Source organism: Heteronotia binoei, chromosome 7, assembly GCF_032191835.1.
Source record: "Heteronotia binoei isolate CCM8104 ecotype False Entrance Well chromosome 7, APGP_CSIRO_Hbin_v1, whole genome shotgun sequence".
Classification (NCBI taxonomy): Eukaryota; Metazoa; Chordata; class Lepidosauria; order Squamata; family Gekkonidae; genus Heteronotia; species Heteronotia binoei.
In genome coordinates this window covers 1,773,119-1,793,861 of record NC_083229.1, presented here as the reverse complement: position 1 = coordinate 1,793,861, position 20,743 = coordinate 1,773,119, and the positions used below count along the sequence as shown (strand labels likewise).

The 20,743-nt window shown below is 54.8% G+C and overlaps 1 protein-coding gene across 1 annotated transcript in view; it reads left to right on the top strand.

Annotated features, from left to right (window-relative positions):
- Positions 1-20,743, top strand: part of DGAT1 (diacylglycerol O-acyltransferase 1) — a 52,132-nt gene that overhangs the window by 17,782 nt on the left and 13,607 nt on the right. The window contains exons 2-7 of the mRNA XM_060243039.1: positions 4,160-4,247; positions 13,433-13,473; positions 16,684-16,769; positions 16,868-16,920; positions 17,967-18,072; positions 19,729-19,854. Coding sequence (XP_060099022.1) covers positions 4,160-4,247; positions 13,433-13,473; positions 16,684-16,769; positions 16,868-16,920; positions 17,967-18,072; positions 19,729-19,854 — 500 coding nt within the window. The remainder of the gene's footprint in view (positions 1-4,159; positions 4,248-13,432; positions 13,474-16,683; positions 16,770-16,867; positions 16,921-17,966; positions 18,073-19,728; positions 19,855-20,743) is intronic.

The following is a 20,743-nucleotide window of genomic DNA, read 5'->3' as shown; positions in this document are numbered from 1 at the left end:
GCTTATGGTCCATTTGGAACCAGTTGCCTGGGGCTGGCTTGGGCAGAAAGGAGTGTGTGTAGACATCTCACAGGAGAAGAGGGAAGCTTGCACCCCTCTTGCTCAGAGTGCCAGTTTGGTGTCGTAGTTAAGTGCACGGACTCTTATCTGGGAGAACCGGGTTTGATTCCCCCCTCCTCCATTTGCACCTGCTGGAGTGGCCTGGGGTCAGCCATAGCTATTGCAGGAGTTGTCCTTGAAAGGGCAGCTTCTGGGAGAGCTCTCTCAGCCCCACCCACCTCACAGGGTGTCTCTTTTGTGGGGGGGGGGAGAAGGTAAAGAGAGCCAGTTTGGTGTAGCGGTTAAGTGTGCGGACTCTTATCTGGAAGAATCAGGTTTGATTCCCAACTCCTCCACTTGCAGCTGCTGGAATGGCCTTAGTTCAGCCATAGCTCTCAGAGGAGCTGTCCTTGAAAGGACAGCATCTGTCAGAGCTCTCTCAGTCCCACTCACCTCACAGGGTGATATTTGAGAGCCAGTTTGGTGTAGTGGTGAAGTGTGTGGATTCCCCACTCCTCCACTTGCAGCTGCTGGAATGGCTTTGGGTCAGCCATAGCCCTCACATTGTCCTTGAAAGGGCAGCTTCTGTGAGAGCCAGCTTGGTGTAGTGGTGAAGTGCGCGGACTCTCATCTGGGAGAACCAGGTTTGATTCTTCACTCCTCCACTGGCAGCTGCTGGAATGGCCTTGGGTCAGCCAGAGCTCTGGCGGAGGTTGTCCTTGAAAGGGTAGCTTCTGGGAGAGCTCTCTCAGCGCCACCCACTTCACAGGGTGTCTGTTGTTGGGGGAGAAGATATAGGAGATAGTGAGCCGCTCTGAGTCTCTGATTCAGAGAGAAGGGCGCGGTATAAATCTGCAGTCGTCGTCATCTTCTTGGACCGCTCATTCTTTCTTTCCCGGGCTAATGGGTAGATGGTGGGGTGGGAATAATATCACCCTGGGAGATCCTCCAAAGGAGAACGGGATGTAGGTTCAGTGGCTGCCCAGGGAGCCTTGCGGGGCAGGAGCGGCCCCAGTTGCCTGGATGGGCTCCCAACGTAATTGAGCGGGAGGGGCAGAAGTCCTTGTTCTGGTTGGCTGGGAGAACCTGCAGGGCTTGGGTGGGCCTGGCCAGAGAGTTTTGGGGAAGCTCTTTTGCGGGGCAGGCTCACAAAAGGGGCGAGGAGGAAGAAGCGTCCCGGTTTTTGTGGGAGTGCGTTAATGAAGCGCACGGCTTGGCTGGGGCCGGTTTCTGTGCTTCCGTGTGCCGGCTTGGTTCAGCTTCTCCAGTGATGGATGCCGTTCAGACCAGTTGGTGAATCCTGGCATGGAAAGGCCTCGTTTTGATGTGGTTCCGTGGCCCAAAGCAGTTGGCCGAGGTGTGGAAGCAGCCGTGCTCCTTCCCCCCCTCCAGAAATGAGTAGCTTCCAGGTTGTCCGAGAGCTGGGGAGAAGAGACTTGCGCAAACATGTTAAGGAGCTGCAAAGTATATTTAGAGCACCAAGGATCGGCTTTTTGCCCTGGGAGTTTATCGTCATTAGGACCAATCCGCCATCATCGACACATTAACACAGGTGTGGCCTAACTTGCTTAGTGAAAGAATCACATCGAACAAATTTCAGCTGTCTGAGAGCCGCAACACATGAATATCAGATGTTTGAGAGCCTTGAGTCAGGAAGGCAGGCAGGCAGGCAAATATATGGGGGGAAGGTGGAAGGAAGGAGAGGTGGAAAGAAAGCAACTTTAACTTTAAATGTATTCTCCAAGCCATCAGCTGGCTTGGCTTGGAGAAGTGATTTAAAGAGAAAAATGTCTTCTCCAGTCTGGTAGAGAGGGCGGTGGGGGCTTCCGGAGCCTCACAATATGTGTGAAAGAGCCACAGTTTGGCCACCCCTGCGTTAACATAGTCTTTCTGAGATCGAAATAGCACCCAATACTGTTTGTTTTCTACTCTGTGTTTTTATATTTTAGTGATTGTATCGATAACTGGTTTTTATATGACTTTTACGGAATGTAAGCCGTCCTGAACCTGGCTCGGCGGGGAAGGTGGGGTATAAGCTGAAGAAATAAATAAATAATCTGATGGAGGGGCTGCTCCAATGAACCCCTCCATGCATGGCCTGGAAGTAGAGTATGACTTCCCAGGAGGAGGCAGAGAAACCCCCCCCCCCACAATGTGCCAGAGACAGAGGAAAGGGGCAGTCAGTGTTGAAAATGTTCAGCCTTCAGTCTGCTGGCTGAAGGGGGAGGCAGAGAGATGGTGGAGCCGGAGAGAGAAACAGGGCGGGTCCGAGGGCAACGAGCGCCTTTCCCTGGCAGGGCTGGGTAGGAGCTTCTAGAGAGACCCTGTGGGTACCTGTTCCTTTCACTCTTGCTATGGTCTGGGGACCTGCTCTGGAGCAATCTGCAGAATTCTGTTTGGGATGTGATTGCAGCTGTACCTTAAGAACCATCAGAAGAGCCCTGCTGGATCAGGGCCATCTACTCCAGCACCTTGTCTCACTTACTGACCAACCAGTCCCTCTAGACAGCCATCAACAGGGCATAGACTAGAGAGTGAGGCCTTCATAAGAACATAAGAGGAGCCCTGCTGGATCAGCCCGGTGAACCAGCCTCCTGTCTCACACAGAGGCCGACCAGTTCCTCTGGAGGGCCAGCAACAGGGCAGAGAGGCCGAGGCCTTCCCCTGAGAAGAACATCAGAAGAGTCCTGCTGGATCAGACCAGGGAGGGTCCATCCAGTCCAGCCTCCTGCCTCACACAGTGGCCAGCCAGTTCCTCTGGAGGGCCAGCAACGGGGTAGAGAGGCCGAGGCCTTCCCCTGAGAAGAACATCAGAAGAGTCCTTCTGGGTCAGACCAGGGAGGGTCCATCTAATTCAGCCTCCTGTCTCACACAGAGGCCGACCAGTTCCTCTGGAGGGCCAGCAACAGGGCAGAGAGGCCGAGGCCTTCCCCTGAGAAGAACATCAGAAGAGTCCTTCTGGGTCAGACCAGGGAGGGTCCATCTAATTCAGCCTCCTGTCTCGCACAGAGGCCGACCAGTTCCTCTGGAGGGCCAGCAACAGGGCAGAGAGGCCGAGGCCTTCCCCTGAGAAGAACATCAGAAGAGTCGTTCTGGGTCAGACCAGTGAGGGTCCATCTAATTCAGCCTCCTGTCTCACACAGAGGTCGACCAGTTCCTCTGGAGGGCCAGCAACAGGGCAGAGAGGCCGAGGCCTTCCCCTGAGAAGAACATCAGAAGAGCGCTGCTGGATCAGCCCAGGGAGGGTCCATCTAATTCAGCCTCCTGTCTCACACAGTGGCCAACCAGTTCCTCTGGAGGGCCAGCAACAGGACACAGAGGCCGAGACCATCCCCAGATGTTGCCTCCTGGCTCTGAGAATCAGAGGTTTAGTGCCTCTGAATGTGGAAGTTCCTTTTAATCACCACGGATAGCAGCCGTTGATAGACTTCATGAATCTATCTGATCCCTTTGTTTATTCTGGTGCTCTTTTTCTTCTCCTCCTCCTGGCATCTAATTCCATATTCGAATCACTCTCTGTGTCAAGCAGTATTTCCTTTTGACCATCCTGAACCTCCTGCCCATCAGCTTCATTGTGTGCCCATCTGTTCTCTTCTAACCATCGCAGGCTTTGGGGAGGGACGGTGGCTCAGTGGCTGAGCATCCGCTTGGTAAGCAGCAGGTCCCAGGTTCCGTCCCCAGCGTCTCCAACTGAAAAAAGGGTCCAGGCAAATAGGCTTGGAAAAACTCAGCTTGAGACCCTGGAGAGCCGCTGCCAGTCTGAGTAGACGAGTGACTTTGAGGGACTGAGGGTCAGATTTAGTATAAGGCAGCCTCGTATGTTCATATTAGGGGAGGGATGGTGGCTCAGTGGCTGAGCATCTGCTTGGTAAGCAGAAGGTCCCAGGTTCAGTCCCCGGCACCTCCAACTAAAAAGGGTCCAGGCAAATAGGCTTGGAAAACCTCAGCTGGAGACCCTGGAGAAAGAGCCGCTGCCAGTCTGAGTAGACAAGACTGACTTTGATGAGCCGAGGGGTGTCTGATTCAGTAGAAGGCAGCTTCAGATGTTCATATAATAATATAACACTGATCTTCACCCCCACCCGCAGCAGCTTCTCTAACCTCTCCATCTTTTGTTCAGGTGCCACAGACTTCAGGATTCCCTGCTCAGCTCGGCCAGCGGCTATAGCAACTACCGGGGAATCTTGAACTGGTGTGTCGTCATGCTGGTGAGTTCCAAGCGTGGCCCTTTCCTCTCACCACCACCCCCCCTCGCTCCCCCGACCAGCGTTTTGAGGCCCCCCCCCCAATCAGGTTAGTTGTGAGGCCCTCAGCTGGATGCATGGCTCCACTTTAATTCAGGAGGGAATAGCAGCTGGAGCTTCTCCTTGTAAAAGTGGAATGTTGAATGTGCAAATGTGTGAAAACGTAAAGTGGTTTATGTCCTGCTCAAATGTGTTGAAGTGTGTGGCTAAAATACACTAAACAGGATCAAGGAAAGAGTGAGAATTCACTGGTGGAAAAGGTTTTTGTCTGGTGCACCTATGTGGGCTGCAGTGGTCGTGGGCAAACCCCCCTCCCCTTGGAGAGCTAGTTTGGTGTATCGGTTAAGTGTGTGGACTCTTATCTGGGAGAACCGGGTTTGATTCCCCACTCCTCCACTTGCAGCTGCTGGAATGGCCTTGGGTCAGCCATAGCTCTCTTGCAGGAGTTGTCCTGGAAAGGGCAGCTGCTGTGAGAGCCCTCTCAGCCCCACCTACCTCACAGGGTGTCTGTTGCAGGGAAGAGCCAGTTTGGTGTAGTGGTTAAGTGCACAGACACTTATCTGGGAGAAATGGATTTGATTCCCCCCTCCTCCACTTGCATCTGCTGGAATGGCCTTGAGTCAGCCATAGCTCTAATAGAGAGCCAGTTTGGTGTAGTGGTTAAGTGTGCAGGCTCTTATCTGGGAGAACCGGGTTTGATTCCCCCCTCCTCCACCTGCACCTGCTGGCATGGCCTTGCAGAGGTTGTCCTTGAAAGGGAGCTGCTGTGAGAGCCCTCTCAGCCCCACCCACCTCACAGTGTATCTGTTGTGGGGGAGGAAGGTAAAGGAAATTGTGAGCAGCTCTTAGACTCTTCGGAGTGGAGGGCGGGATATAAATCCAGTATCTTCTTCTTCTTGGGAAAGAGTGTTGGAGGGGTGTTCTCCCAGGAGCGAAAGCCCCATCTCTGGTCATCACTGAATTGATGGACTTCGGGGTGGGGGGAGAAATCCTGGGAAGGACCTCTAGAGAGAGTCTTTGTGATGCCGCCCATCTCTGGTGCTTGAGCAGTAGGGGCCAGATGGGTCAATGTCCTAAAGATATGGGAGATGATTATGTCTATAGGGCCTTGCTTACAGAGCCAGTTTGGTGTGCTGGCAAAGTGTGCGGACTCTTATCTGGGGGAACCGGGTTTGATTACCCACTTCTCTACGTGCAGCTGCCGGAGCGGCCTTGGGTCAGTCACAGTTTAATTTAATTTTTTGATCTCTATCCCGCCCTATCCCACAAGCGGGCTCAGGGTGGCTTACAACAATAAAACAGGAGAGTTAAAATAATATCATAAAAACAAACATTACAAAACAGGAGCAGCAAAACACAGACGTAGGCGGTAAGCAGCTTGTGACTGATGGCTGACAGCATAACATAACACCATAATGTTGAGATGCTGGGGGAAGTGATGGCTTCCAGAGGATGCCCGCTGGATGAATTAGAAGCCTGGTGGAAGAGCTCTGTCTCACAGGCCCTGTGAAACCTTGATAAGTCCCTCAGGGCCTGCGTCTCCAGCGGGCGCTCATTCCACCAGGTAGGGGCCCAGACCGAAAAGGCCCTGGCCCTCATTGAAGCCAGCCAGGCATCTTTAGGACCAAGGACTATGAGGAGGTGTTGAGCAGCAGACCTCAGAGCCTGGGGTGGGGCTCATATGGGGAGATGCAGTCCCGAAGATATGCAGGCCCTTGGCTGTAAAGGGCCTTAAAGGTAAGGACCAACACGTTTAAGAGAAGAAGAATTGCAGATTTATACCCCGCCCTTCTCTCTGGATCAGAGACTCAGAGCGGCTTACAATCTCCTATACCTTCTCCCCTCACAACAGACACCCTGTGAGGTGGGTGGGGTTGAGAGAGCTCCCACAGAAACTGCCCTTTCAAGGACAGCTCTGCGAGAGCTATTGCTGACCCAAGGCCATTCCAGCAGCTGCAGTGGAGGAGTGGGGAATCAAACCCGGTTCTCCCAGATATGAGAGCTCTGGCTGACTCAAGGCCATTCCAGCAGGTGCAAGTGGAGGAGTGGGGAATCAAACCCGGTTCTCCCAGATATGAGAGCTATGGCTGACCCAAGGCCATTCCAGCAGCTGCAAGTGGAGGAGGGGGGAATCAAACCCGGTTCTCTCAGATAAGAGAGCTCTGGCTGACCTGAGGCCATTCCAGCAGGTGCAAGTGGAGGAGTGGGGAATCAAACCCGGTTCTCCCAGATAAGAGAGCTCTGGCTGACCCAAGGCCATTCCAGCAGCTGCAAGTGGAGGAGTGGGGAATCAAACTCAGTTTTCCCAGATATGAGAGCTCTGGCTGACCCAAGGCCATTCCAGCAGCTGCAAGTGGAGGAGGGGGGAATCAAACCCGGTTCTCCCAGATAAGAGAGCTCTGGCTGACCCAAGGCCATTCCAGCAGCTGCAAGTGGAGGAGTGGGGAATCAAACCCGGTTCTCCCAGATAAGAGAGCTCTGGCTGACTCAAGGCCATTCCAGCAGCTGCAAGTGGAGGAGTGGGGAATCAAACCCGGTTCTCTCAGATAAGAGAGCTCTGGCTGACCTGAGGCCATTCCAGCAGGTGCAAGTGGAGGAGTGGGGAATCAAACTCAGTTCTCCCAGATAAGAGAGCTCTGGCTGACCCAAGGCCATTCCAGCAGGTGCAAGTGGAGGAGTGGGGAATCAAACCCGGTTCTCCCAGATAAGAGAGCTCTGGCTGACCCAAGGCCATTCCAGCAGCTGCAAGTGGAGGAGTGGGGAATCAAACCCGGTTCTCCCAGATAAGAGTCTGCACACTTAACCACTATACCAAGACTCAAGTTTGGAATTGAGTCCAGGAACACCTTTGAGACCAACCAGATTTGGGGGGTTGGGGGGTGGGTGGGATCTGTTTTCGAAAGTCGAAGCTCCCTTGGTCAGATATCTGGGAGTTTCTCCTTTCAGACCCACGTGCCTCAAATCTTGCTGGCCTCAAATCTGATCATGAGGCTCACGGAAGTAGAGCTGGGCGGGGAGGGAGCTGGGTCAAGACTGGCGGGTCTGGAAGCCAATGTCCTGCTGCCCCAGTGTGGTGGATGGGCTGCCTGAGGTCTCCCTCCAGTTCTCTTCCCCCCAGCTGCGCACAGGAGCTCCTGTGGCTGGGTGCGTCTTCAGCAGGGGCCTCGCTGGAGGCTGCGGAGTCACCCGGCGCTCATGCTGATACATGCCGCAGTTTGTCAGGGCATGAGGACTGTGGCTTCGTGTGGCAAGGAGATGATGTCACCTGGCCTGGGCAGTGACGTGGGTGGTGGGTGCATGCGCTGAAAAGGGGTCTCCTTAGGTTGGCACCGGGGGGCACCCTGCGATCCAGCTGAACTTCATACAGAGTTTGCCCGACTTCCCTCTTCCTCTCGCTGACGCCATTGCAGGGAGGAAACCCCTCACATGCTGTGGTGTGCGCTTGCGACAGAGCTGCAGTGAAGCTCTCCCCTCCCATTCCTGCCGTTTTTGCCAGCCCTCGTGACTCCTCTGGGAGCCGGGAGTTCGTTCTGCATGGCTCCTCTTGACAGTGCTGGCGGCAAACTTTGGGCAGAGCCAGCCTGGTGCAGTGGGCAGCGCACTAGCTGGATTAACAATTAGGCCAAGTAGACACCAGCCTATGGGGCCCCATGCCTTTAGGGGCCCTGGGCTGGTTTTTTTCTGCCAATTTCCCCCCTGCTTGCAGCCGTCCCAGCCTGCATGCGCAACCAGCATCTGAGCTGTTCTTTGCCCGGCTTGCCTGATGTGGCTGCTGCCGGCGTCGTCGCCCAGTTAGCCTCTCTCTGCCTCTCTCCCGCGGCTTTGTCCAAGGGGCTTTTGAAGAAGGGGCCTTCAGGCTGCAGTGGGGGCCGTGGGTGGCGGGGCGGGTGCTCCGACTCTGAGATAATTTGCAAGGGCCCTCCTAAAATTTCGACCGCCTAGGGGCCCCCGCAGGGTTTAATCCGGCACTGTGGGACCGAGGTTCGAATCCCCACTTCTGCCGTGGGAAGCTCGCCGGTGACCTTGAGCCTATCACAAGCTCCCAGCCTGGCCTGCATTGCAGGGTTGTTGGGAGGACATGGAGGAGGAGGAGAAAAAGCCGGATAGAAATAAATGGGCCAACTGAACTCTCTCTGCAGATGTCTGAAGGGCTGCGGGGAGGGAACAGGAAGAGAGACCCGCGCTTCTCCGGTTCTGGTCCTGAAAGGCTCAGGGACAAGAACTGATGCGGATGCTGCCAGATTATAAATAGGGCTTTGTGTTGGCTTCAGGTTACTCCGTCGCCTTTAGAAGTGCCGCCCTTGAGAGAGAGAGGGGCACCCCGAGTATCAGCTTGCAGCTGCCCTGCTGCCTGCCCCCCTCTCCCTGGAGCTGGCGGCCTGGGGGATGGAGCAGAGGAGCCCTCTGCCACAGCTGGCTGGCGCTCTGGGCCGCTGGGACTGCTTTCACTGGAAGGAGAGAAGGGTCTCGTGTGGCTGGATGCCCCATCCTCACCGCCTTCCTGTAAAGGGTGCAGCTGGTTTCGGCCTGGAGGGCTGAATTTTTAGGCATGGGGGCAGGATTTTTCTATTCCAGCTCTCTTGGCAGTTCAAAGGAAGTTCGTCTTAGCAGCCTGGGTTCTTTCCCCTGTCTGGTACACTTGCACTGTGTGTGTGTGAGAGACAGAGAGAGAGAGAACAGACGACTTCTGCTTTTATGCAGGGGGCCCCTGTTTGCGTGGCTGTGAGGCCCTTGAGATGCAAGGGGGTGAGCTTCTCCCCAAAGCCCGGGCTTTACCCGCGGATGCCCTTCCTCGCAGTCCTTTACCCATGGATGCCCTTTCTCGCAGACCACTTTGTTCTTTGCCAGTTGGAAGCCAGGCTTGCCGGACTGCTGGGAAGCAGCCAATCCACAGCTGCCTTGGTGGGAGGCAGAGAAAGCTGCTCACCCCCAGTCTCCCAAACACCCAAAGTCTGCCCAAGGTCAAGTTTCCTTGAAACCCGGGAACTGGGCAGCCTTCGCCTCTGTGCCTGGCACCCGAAGGCACCTCTCCTGCACCCAAGGGCACCGCCGAGCACTTGTGCCAGATCGCTATCGAGGCGACACCTTCCACTTGCCCTCTGCCCGCCGCGCCTCCAGAACGGCACTGCGCACGGTGCAAGGTGAGCTGCCAGCGCCAGATGTTTTGAAAGGATTCATTTTGAGGTTGTTTTAATGGTTGTGTCAATGTTGTGAGCCGCCCTGAGCCTGCTTCGGCAAGGAGGGCAGGAGATGAATCCCACTAAATAAATAAAGAGCAAGAGCCCTTCCCTGCAGACGGGAGAGGCTGAGCCGCTGTGGGGGAGGGAGGGGGCTGCTGCGGCCGTCACCTCTCCTTCCTCTTTGCTTCTGTAGCCTTTGCCCAGACCTTACTGCTAAGCCCTCGATTGGGAAAGCAACCCAGGCATTGAGCAACTTCCCGGCAGCTCCTGAGCCCTGAGGATGCGGTTCTGCTCAGGGTGGAGGCGGCCTTGGGGAAAGCCGTGCAGCAGCCCAGAGGGGCCAAGTGGTGCTCTGAGGCTTCATTGTGCCCCCTTCAGGCAACAGTGGAAAGTGCAGTGGGGGAGGCTTCTTTGGAAACACATCCTTGCGTTTCTGTCCGTAACCCAGCCAGAGATCTGGGGGCTCACCGGGTGAGTGAGGCAGAACGCTGGGAGCACAGAGCTGCTGGCCTGCTCTCCAGCAGCGCTCAGGAATTATGTAGTCCCCTGTGCAAGCACCAGTCGCTTCCGACTCTGGGGCGACGTTGCTTTCACAACGTTTTTACAGCAGACTTTTCCCGGGGTGGTTTGCCATTTCCTTCCCCGGTCATCTACGCTTTCCCCCCCAGCAAGCTGAGTGCTCGTTTGACCCTCCTCGAAAGGATGGAAGGCCGAGTTGACCTGGAGCCGGCTACCTGAAAACCCAGCTTCCGTCGGGATCAGGTTGTGAGCAGAGAGTTTGGACTTCAGTACTGCAGCTTTACCACTCTGCACTACGGGGCTGCAGGAGTGATTAGGCACCTGTTTTTGCTCCTGGCCATACTGGAAGCCCAGCCATTCTGCTCGATTGTCAGCTTTCATTCCTGGGACTTGCGTAAGCATTGGACTCCCCCCCCCCCCTTGTCCTCCACAGCACACCCGAGCTGCAGAAATCCTGAATGTGCCCTTGAGGCTGAGACCAGTTGGTGCAGAACACCTCAAGGGCCCCTATGCATTCGGTGCTTGCGTGGATGCAAGCAGCAGCCTCTGTCATGTGTGAATCTGTCCCCTTGAGTCTCCCTTGTAGACCCCTGACTGCTAGGACAGCCCCCCGTGTCTGCTTCCAGGAAACAGCTGGACTGGAAGGTGTCTATCATCCTGCTGATGGGGAAGAGTGGGCAGTAGACCCCTCCCCCAGGTGTTCTGTTGGCAGGGAATCCCTCTTCTGCCTGGCTCTCACCGGGGAGAGAAAACAGGCCACACAGAAGGTGGTTTTCCAGAGAACAACTGGCTTCTAGAAACAGAAGCTATGAATTACGTGCATTGATCTAAGTTTAAAATATATGTACTGTGGCTCTGTGAAACAGTGTTACTGAGAGAACAGGCTGAAGAAGACGATGATGATATTGGATTTATATCCTGCCCTCCACTCCGAATCTCAGAGCGGCTTGCAATCTCCTTTTTCTTCCTCCCCCCCCCAACAGACACCCTGTGAGGTAGGTGGGACTGAGAGAGCTCTTCCAGAAGCTGCCCTTTCAAGGACAGCTCTGCTAGAGCGATGGCTGACCCAAGGCCAATCCAGCAGCTGCAAGTGGAGGAGTGGGGAATCAAACCCGGTTCTCCCAAATAAGAGTCCGCACACTTAACCACTATACCACACTGGTGCTCTCAAGCAGACAGATTCCCACATTACAGAGGCTGGTGCTTGCACTCACAGAAGCACAGAAGGACTGGAAATACGAAACCGTGGAAAAGTCCTAGGAGTGCGGTCCCATATTCTCTCCTTTGGGATATTGTCTTTCCAGTTGAATACTGGAGGGTTCCACCCAGAATCTTAAACAAGAGGAACAGACATTACCGAGGCATTCAGCCCACTGGAACATTTTACGAACTTTGGAGGAGGTCTCTTGGAGACTATATAAGAGAACCTTGAGTCTACTGTTGAAGCTGCTGTGTTCAAGGAGAAAGGAAATGTGTAGTTTGTTGTAATGAATGCTTAATTGAATAGTACTGAATAGAGTATATACACACGTAACAATATGGAAGTTTAATCATTTCCCGGTGATTATTGTTAGCTTCTGGCTCTCCTTGCGCTGTGCGCAGTACCGTTTTGGAGGCGTGGTGGGCAAGAGGGCAAGTGGAAGGTGTCGTCTCGATAGCGATCTGGCGTGGGTGCTCCGTGGTGCCCTTGGGTGCCGGAGAGGTGCCTTTGGGTGCCAGGCACAGAAGCGAAGGCTGCCCAGTTCCCAGGCGTCGAGGAAAGCGACCTTTGGCAGACTTCTAGGAATTGCCATAGCACGGCGGGTGATGATTGTTTTGTTTGGGAGACCTGGGATGAGCAGCTTTCTCTGCCTCCCCCTTCCCCGGTGCGTGCCGGAGTCTCCAGGCTGCTCTTTCAGGCTCTGAATGCTGGAAAGAGCTTGGTGCCTCCTGGATTGAGACTCAGGTGCGATACCTCCCACCAACACCAGGGGCAGCCCATTCCTGCGGCTTTCTGATGACCACTGATGGAGTTGTCATATCCACCTAGGGTTGCCAATCTCCAGGTGGGGCCTGGAAATCCCCCAGAATTACACCTGATCCGCAGATTACAGATATCAATTTCCCTGCAGCCAGTGGCAACATTGGAGGGGGGGGGAACTATGGCACTGTCCCCTGCTAAGTACCCTTCCTGAGCTCCACCCCCGCCCCCCCCCCCCGATTTCTGAGAATTTCCTAACCCAGGGTCGGCAACCCCATCTCTGCCTCTTAGAGTCATAGAATGATAGAGTTGGAAGGGACGTACAGGGTCATCTAGTCCAACTCCTGCATAATGCAGGAAACCCACTAACACCTCCTCATTGCTGTCAGATGACCATCTAGGCTCTGTTTAAAAACCTCTAAGGAAGGAGAGCCCACCATCTCCCGAGGAGGAAGCCTGTTCCACTGAGGAATCGCTCTAATGGTCAGGAGGTTCTTCCTAATGTTGAGCCGGAAACTCTTGGATTTAATTTCAACCCAGTGGTTCTGGTCCAATTCCACACCATCCTCTATAAGACAGCCCTTCAAGTATCTGAAGATGGTGACCCTATCACCCCTAGCAGGGCTCTTCTGATGCTCTTCTCAGGGGAAGGCCTCGGCCTCTCTGCCCTGTTGTCGGCCCTCCAGAAGAACTGCCTGACCACAGTGTGAGACAGGCGGCTGGGCTGGATTGACCCTCACTGGTCTGACCTAGCAGGGCTCTTCTGGGGTTCTTCTCAGGGGAAGGCCTCGGCCTCTCTGCCCTGTTGCTGGCCCTCCAGAGGGACTGGCTGGCCACTGTGTGAGACAGGCGGCTGGGCTGGATTGACCCTCACTGGTCTGACCTAGCAGGGCTCTTCTGGGGTTCTTCTCAGGGGAAGGCCTCGGCCTCTCTGCCCTGTTGTTGGCCCCTGTGTGAGACAGGAGGCTGGACTAGATGGACCCTCCCTGGTCTGACCCAGCAGGGCTCTTCTGATGTTCCTCTCAGGGGAAGGCCTCAACCTCTTTGCCCTGTTGTTGGCCCTCCAGAGGAACTGGCTGGCCTCTGTGTGAGACAGGAGGCTGGACTAGATGGACCCTCCCTGGTCTGACCCAGCAGGGCTCTTCTGATGTTCCTCTCAGGGGAAGGCCTCAACCTCTTTGCCCTGTTGTTGGCCCTCCAGAGGAACTGGCTGACCACTGTGTGAGACAGGAGGCTGGACTAGATGGACCCTCCCTGGTCTGATTCAGCAGGGCTCTTCTGAGGTTCTTCTCAGGGGAAGGCCTCGGCCTCTATGCCATGTTGCTGTCTGTCCAGTGGTTGGCCACTGTGTGAGGCAGGAGGCTGGGCTAGATATGCTGATCCAGTAGGGTTCTCTGTATGCTCTTATGAAGGAGTGCAGCATGGGCTCATCCCTGGTGATGCAAACCGCCACTTCCGTTCCTGCTCCTAACTCTGCCTTTCTGCTGCAGGTCCTGAGCAACGCCCGCCTCTTCCTGGAGAATCTCATCAAGTAAGTGGTGGTTGGGCTTGCCTGGTGCTTGGGGGGGGGGGAGACTCTGCAGCCCTGCTGTGTAGCACCCGCTCCCTGCATGCTCTCCGCCTTTCCTTGGGTTGTGGAGGGACGGTGGCTCAGTGAAAGAGCATCCACTTGGCACACAGAAGGTCCCAGGTTCAATCCCCGGCAGCATCTCCAGCTAAAAAAAGACCAGGCAGCAGGTGATAGGGATGCCTGAGACCCTGGAGAGCCACTGCTAGCCTGTGTAGGCAGATGCTGACTTTTCAATCTTACTATATATGACTTTATACAGAAGAGAGCCAGTTTGGTGTAGTGGTGAAGTGTGTGGACTCTTATCTGGGAGAACCAGGTTTGATTCCCACTCCTCCACTTGCACCTGCTGGAATGGCCTTGGGTCAGCCAGAGCTCTCTTATCTGGGAGAACCGGGTTTGATTCCCCCCTCCTCCACTTGCACTTGCTGGAATGGCCTTGGGTCAGCCAGAGCTCTCTTATCTGGGAGAACCGGGGTTGATTCCCTACTCCTCCACTTGCACTTGCTGGAATGGCCTTGGGTCAGCCAGAGCTCTCTTATCTGGGAGAACCGGGTTGGATTCCCCACTCCTCCACTTGCACTTGCTGGAATGGCCTTGGGTCAGCCAGAGCTCTCTTATCTGGGAGAACCGGGGTTGATTCCCTACTCCTCCACTTGCAGCTGCTGGAATGGCCTTGGGTCAGCCAGAGCTCTCTTATCTGGGAGAACCGGGTTGGATTCCCCACTCCTCCACTTGCAGCTGCTGGAATGGCCTTGGGTCAGCCATAGCTCTCTTATCTGGGAGAACCGGGCTTGATTCCCTACTCCTCCACTTGCACTTGCTGGAATGGCCTTGGGTCAGCCAGAGCTCTCTTATCTGGGAGAACCGGGTTTGATTCCCTACTCCTCCACTTGCAGCTGCTGGAATGGCCTTGGGTCAGCCATAGCTCTCTTATCTGGGAGAACCGGGTTGGATTCCCCCCTCCTCCACTTGCACTTGCTGGAATGGCCTTGGGTCAGCCAGAGCTCTCTTATCTGGGAGAACCGGGTTTGATTCCCCACTCCTTCACTTGCAGCTGCTGGCAGGGCCTTGGGTCAGAAAGAGCTCTCTTATCTGGGAGAACTGGCTTTGATTCCCTACTTCTCCTCCACTTGCACCTGCTGGAATGGCCTTGGGTCAGCCATAGCTCTGGCAGAGGTTGTCCTTGAAAGGGCAGGTGCTATGAGAGCTCTCTCAGCCCCACCCACCTCACAGGGTGTCTGTTGTGGGGGGAGAAGATACAGGAGATTGTAAGCCTCTCTGATTCAGAGAGAAGGGCGGGGTATAAATCTGCAATTCTTCTTCTTCTTCATCTTACTATATAGCAGCTTTGTGTTTTGGGCTCAGTCGTGCTTTGCATGCAGAAAGTCATTCCCTGGCACCATCTCTAGTTGAAGGGGCAGGGGGTGATGAGAGAGGCCTCTGCTCGAGACCCTGGCCTGGACCAGTGAACTCACTGCTAAGCAGGGGCCTGTTTTAGGCTCCACGTTAGAGCCTCTGCTAGGCATGCAGAAGGCCCCGGGTTCAAGGCCCGGCATCTCCAGTTAAGAGGACCAGGCAGCAGGCGGTGTGATCAACGTCAGCCTGAGACCCTGCTACTCTAAGTAGACCAACTGAGCTTGATGGATCCTGGTCTTTCCCCAGGATGTGGGGGGTGGGGGGGTGAGACTCCCAGCAGGGGCCTCCAAAGCAGTCTGACTGGAGTGAGGATTGTGGCGATGTCCGGGTGGCTTTCCTGCAGGGGCTGATGGCGGCAAGGTGCCGTTTTGTCCCTTCCTCACAGGCCTGCTGGTTGGAGCTCTGAGGCGCCACTGTGCCAGGCCCGGAGCAGTGGATGAAGCTCAGAAGAGCCCTGCCTGCCTGGCCTTCTGTGGTGTGAACCAGAGAGTTGCAGAGAGCCTCCTTGGGCCACTTTTGGGGTGGTCAAGGAGGTGCTGCCACCTCATGGCTCAAAAGGGACACTGCGCTTCGCACAAATGAACCCGTATCGACCCAGGCGGGCAGCCGTGCGGGTCCGAAGCAGCGGAACAAAGTGTGAGTCCAGCCAGGCACCTTTAAGACCAACAAAAGTTTTAGTCAAGCTACGAGCTTTCGTGGGCATGCACGCTTCCTCAGGTACATTGAAATGCAAGTTACCAGTCCAAACATATACCGTTCCCCAGGGCTTTTTTTGTAGCAAGAACTCCTTTGCATATTAGGTCACACCCCCCCGATGTAGCCAATCCTCCAGGAGCTTACCGGGCTCTCAGCAGAGGGCCTACTGTAAGCTCCAGGAGAACTGGCTACATCAGGGGTGTGTGGCCTAAGATGCAAAGGAGTTCCTGCTACAACAACAAACCCTGCCGCTACCTATATGTACAGACTGGTAACTTCCATTTCAGTGGATCTGAGGAAGTGAACCTTGGCTAAAATGTTGCTGGTCTTAAAGGTGCCACTGGATTCAGACTTTGTTCAAACTAACCCGTAGTCTGCTTTTTGGACGCCGCCCCCAAAGGAGCTGGCAGTCTTTGCAAATCAGGGTTTCTGTTTTTTTAAAAAAATTTAAAATTTAATTTAGAGATTTATCTTACTGCCCCATTTTGCAAGCAGGCTCAGGGCGGCTTACGACAATAAAACGACAGAGTTAAAATAATATCATAAAAACAGACAATTACAAAACAGGAGCAGCACAGTAAGCGACCTCACAGACGTAGGCGGTAGACAGCACGCGGCTGGTGGCTGCCAGCATCGCATAACACCAGAATGTTTTAAGAAGGGCTTGCATTTTTGTAGCGAAACTAAAGATTGCAAAAGAAAGAAGGAGGGGTTTGCTGTGGCTCAGTGGAGGGCCTCTGCTTGACATTCTGCCTGAGACCCTGGATTCCCACCGCCATTCCGAGTAGACCTTATTGAACCGGATGGACTAAGGGCTGGCTTCAGTCTCAGGCAGCCTCACATGTTACGCCCCACAAAGGAACACAGACGTGGGTTTCAGACAGAGCAGGTTTCTCTTTACCCCTCCCCTCTTTAACACGCGCAGACACGAGTCACTTGTCTGGATACAGCAGTAGCCCGGCCAGAATCGTGTCTGGGTCTGGCTTTGCTTGGCAGGGAGCCGGGAGAGCCCCTAGATGGACGGCATCTTCACAGCGCTTGGCCTTCCCCCCCCTGCAGGTACGGCATCTTGGTGGACCCCATCCAGGTCATCTCCCTGTTCCTGAAGGACCCCTATAGCTGGCCCTCCCCGTGCCTTGTCATTGGTGAGTTGGGGGGCTTTGCGCTGAGCAGAGGAGTTCTGAAGCTCTGCCTGCCACGCTGTGCCAGGTGACCAGTGGGTTTGTTTTTTGTTTGTTTCCAGCGGCCAATGTGTTTGCGCTGGCGGCTCTGCAAATAGAGAAGAGGCTGGCCACGGTAAGTGCCGTCACGTGGCCCTTCCAGCATCCGACGGGGGATCCTGAATATCCTTTATGATGCTGGCCCCCCTGGTCTGGAGAGCCAACCCTTAGTGGCTCAGCGGGAGAGCCTCTGCTTAGCATGCGGACGGTCCCCGGTTCAATCCCCAGCTGCATCTCTAGTTGGAAGGGCTAGATAGGCGGTGGTGTGGAAGACCTCAGCCTGGCCCTTGGAGAAGCTGTGCAGCGGTCAAGGCTGGCCTTGATTTCATGGGCTGGGAGCCTGATGCAGCAGAAGGCAGCTTTCTGTGTTCGAGCTGCTGTCCACACTGGTCTTTCCCCAGCATCAAGGGGGTGGGGTCTTGGTGGCATCTTGGTGGACCCCATCCAGGTCATCTCCCTGTTCCTGAAGGACCCCTATAGCTGGCCCTCCCCGTGCCTTGTCATTGGTGAGTTGGGGGCTTTGCGCTGAGCAGAGGAGTTCTGAAGCTCTGCCTGCCACGCTGTGCCAGGTGACCAGCAGGGGCCTCCAAAGGAATTTTAGAACACAAAGGGGCCAAAGGTAGTTATAGACGGGGCTTTTTTTGTAGAGAAAGCCCAGCAGGAACTCAATTGCACCAAGCTAGCTGGAACTGCGTCGCTGTGCGTTCCTGCTCAAAAAAAGCCCTGGTTATAGACAAAAAGTACATGCTTTTATTTTTTTTTAAAAAAAACCAAGCATATAAAAACCTCGAAGACTCATGAAATCATCAAAGTGAACTGCGCAAGAAAACTACATCACCTGTGACCTGATGTGTTTCAGGCTGGAGAGGCCTTCAGAGGTCAAACACAACAAATCTGTTTGTCCCAGCTACACTTTCAAATCAATAAACAGTTCACCTGGGACCCCAAATGGAAAGTTCTGATATGGAAATGAGTGACAGAAGTTTTGGAAGGCCACAAATGTGTCTGGCCTTACGTCAGCGGAAAATTGGGTACAAAGATGCACCTTCCAGTTGAGATCCTGAGAGTGAAATCCCCTTACGAGGGCCAGTGGAACCTCAGGCCTGCCCTTGTTTCTTGCAGGGCTGCTTGTCCGAGCGCAGCGGGGCCGTCCTGCACACCGTCAACCTCCTGACGATCTTGTGCTTCCCGGCACTCGTGGTGCTGGCGGTGACGTCAATCACTCCAGGTGAGAGCTCCCTTGTGAGCGGGGCGGGGTGAGCTGGGGGTCCCTCGAAATGCAGGGAGGAGAGCTGGCCCCTTGGCTGCAGCGGGCTGGAAAGATGCCTGCAGAGCATGAGGCTGCTGGGCCTTGAGCCTACACCGGTGGACGTCCCCAGTGTGGTGTGGCTCTGCTCAGCCTGCAAAAGCCGCCCCCCCCCCCCCGGTTCAGTCTCTGGCAGCATCTCTACTTCGAAGGACCAGGCAGGAGGGGAAGGGAGACCCAGTTTGGTGTAGTGGTTAAGTGCGCAGACTCTTATCTGGGAGAACCGGGTTTGATTCCCCACTCCTCCCTTTGCACCTGCTGGAATGGCCTTGGGTTAGACATAGCTTTCCTTGAGTTGTCCTTGAAAGGGCAGCTGCTGTAAAAGCCCTCTCACCCCCACGTACCTTTTGAGACCCAGTTTGATGTAGTGGTGAAGTGTGCGGACTCTTATCTGGGAGAACCGGGTTTCATTCCCCACTCCTCCACTTGCACCTGCTGGAATGGCCTTGGGTCAGCCAGAGCTCTGTTATCTGGGAGAACCGGGTTTGATTCCCCACTCCTCCACTTGCAGCTGCTGGAATGGCCTTGGGTCAGCCATAGCTCTCTTATCTGGGAGAACCGGGTTTGATTCCCCACTCCTCCACTTGCACCTGCTGGAATGGCCTTGGGTCAGCCAGAGCTCTCTTATCTGGGAGAACCGGGTTTGATTCCCCACTCCTCCACTTGCAGCTGCTGGAATGGCCTTGGGTCAGCCATAGCTCTCTTATCTGGGAGAACCGGGTTTGATTCCCCACTCCTCCACTTGCACCTGCTGGAATGGCCTTGGGTCAGCCAGAGCTCTCTTATCTGGGAGAACCGGGTTTGATTCCCCACTCCTCCACTTGCACATGCTGGAATGGCCTTGAGTCAGCCAGAGCTCTCTTATCTGGGAGAACTGGGTTGGATTCCCCACTCCTCCACTTGCAGCTGCTGGAATGGCCTTGGGTCAGCCACAGCTCTCTTATCTGGGAGTACCAGGTTTGATTCCCCACTCCTCCACTTACAGCTGCTGGAGTGGCCTTGGGTCATCATAGTTCCCTTATCTGGGAGAACGGGGTTTGATTCCCCATGCCTCCACTTGTAGCTGATGTAATGGCCTTGGGTAGCCAGAGTTCTCTTATCTGGGAGAACTGGGTTGGATTCCCCACTCCTCCACTTGCACCTGCTGGAATGGCCTTGGGTCAGCCAGAGCTCTCTTATCTGGGAGAACCGGGTTTGATTCCCCACTCCTCCACTTGCAGCTGCTGGAATGGCCTTAGGTCAACCATAGCTCTCATAGGGGTTGTCCTTGAAAGGGCAGCTGCTGTAAGAGGTCTCTCAGCCCCACCCACCTCACAGGGTGTCTGTTCTGGGGGGAGAAGATATAGGAGAGTGTAGGCTGCTCCAAGTCTCTTGAGATTCAGAGTGGATGGCAGGGTAAAAATCCAATATCATCTTATAGTATCTTCTTTCTCTGCCTGAGACCCTGGAGAGCAGCTGCCAGTCTGAGTAGACAGTGCTGACCTCGATGCCTCCACCAGTGGTCTGATTTGGTGGAAGGCGGTTTTGTGTCTGTGTCCACGCGCTGACTCCCCTTCCCCGCCCTCTTTGTCTCTCCAGTCGGGGCCGTGTTCACTCTGGCCGTCCACACCATCCTCTTCCTCAAGCTCTTCTCCTTCAAGGACGTGAACAGCTGGTGCCGGCAGAGGCGGCCGGCCAACGGGGTCTCCACACATTCCAGCTCCGGTGAACCCTGCCTTCTGGGAGGTGGGCTCAGGGAAGTGGGGGGGTGGGGGGGAGAGACCCTGTTGATGCCGAGCTAGAGTGGGGCGGAGTCTGGCACTTCTAGAAGTGCCATTGGTCCTGGGGAGCTTCGCAGAGGTCTATATCCCAGGGGTGGCCAACGGTAATTCTCCAGATGTTTTTTTTGCCTACAACTCCCCTCAGCCCCAGCCATTGGCCATGCTGGCTGGAGCTGATGGGAGTTGTAGGCAAAAAACTTAAGAACATAAGAGAAGCCCTGTTGGATCAGGCCAGTGGCCCATCCAGTCCAATGCTCTGTGTCACACAGTGGCCTATATATATACAGTGAATTCCACATGTTAATCACCCTTTGGGTGAAGAAGGACTTCCTTTTATCCGTTCTAACCTGACTGCTCAGCAATTTCATCGAATGCCCACGAGAAAGGGAGAGAAGGACTTCTTTCTTACGACTTTCTTCATCCCATGAATAACCTTGTCAACCTCTATCATGTCACCCCGCAGTCGACGTTTCTCCAAGCTAAAGAGCCCCAAGCCTTTTAACCTTTCTTCATAGGGAAAGTGTTCCAAACCTTGAATCATTCCAGTTGCCCTTTTCTGGACTTTTTCCAATGCTATAATGTCCTTCTGGAGAGCTACCGTTGGCCACCCCTGCTATATGCCACTCAGACCCAGGTGTGTGAAGGCAGCCTGAGGTGGAGTCCTCTGGTGGTGGGGTGGGGGTGGGTGGGAAAACCCAGTTTAGAGCAAGAAAACTTGGGGCTTGGTTATAAACTGTCATGTCCAGCAAACAGGGATTCTAGGCCCCAATTCCTTCCTGCTCCCGTGGCCTCCCTTGCACCGGTGGAGGGTGGGACTTCTCTGCGCTTTCAGT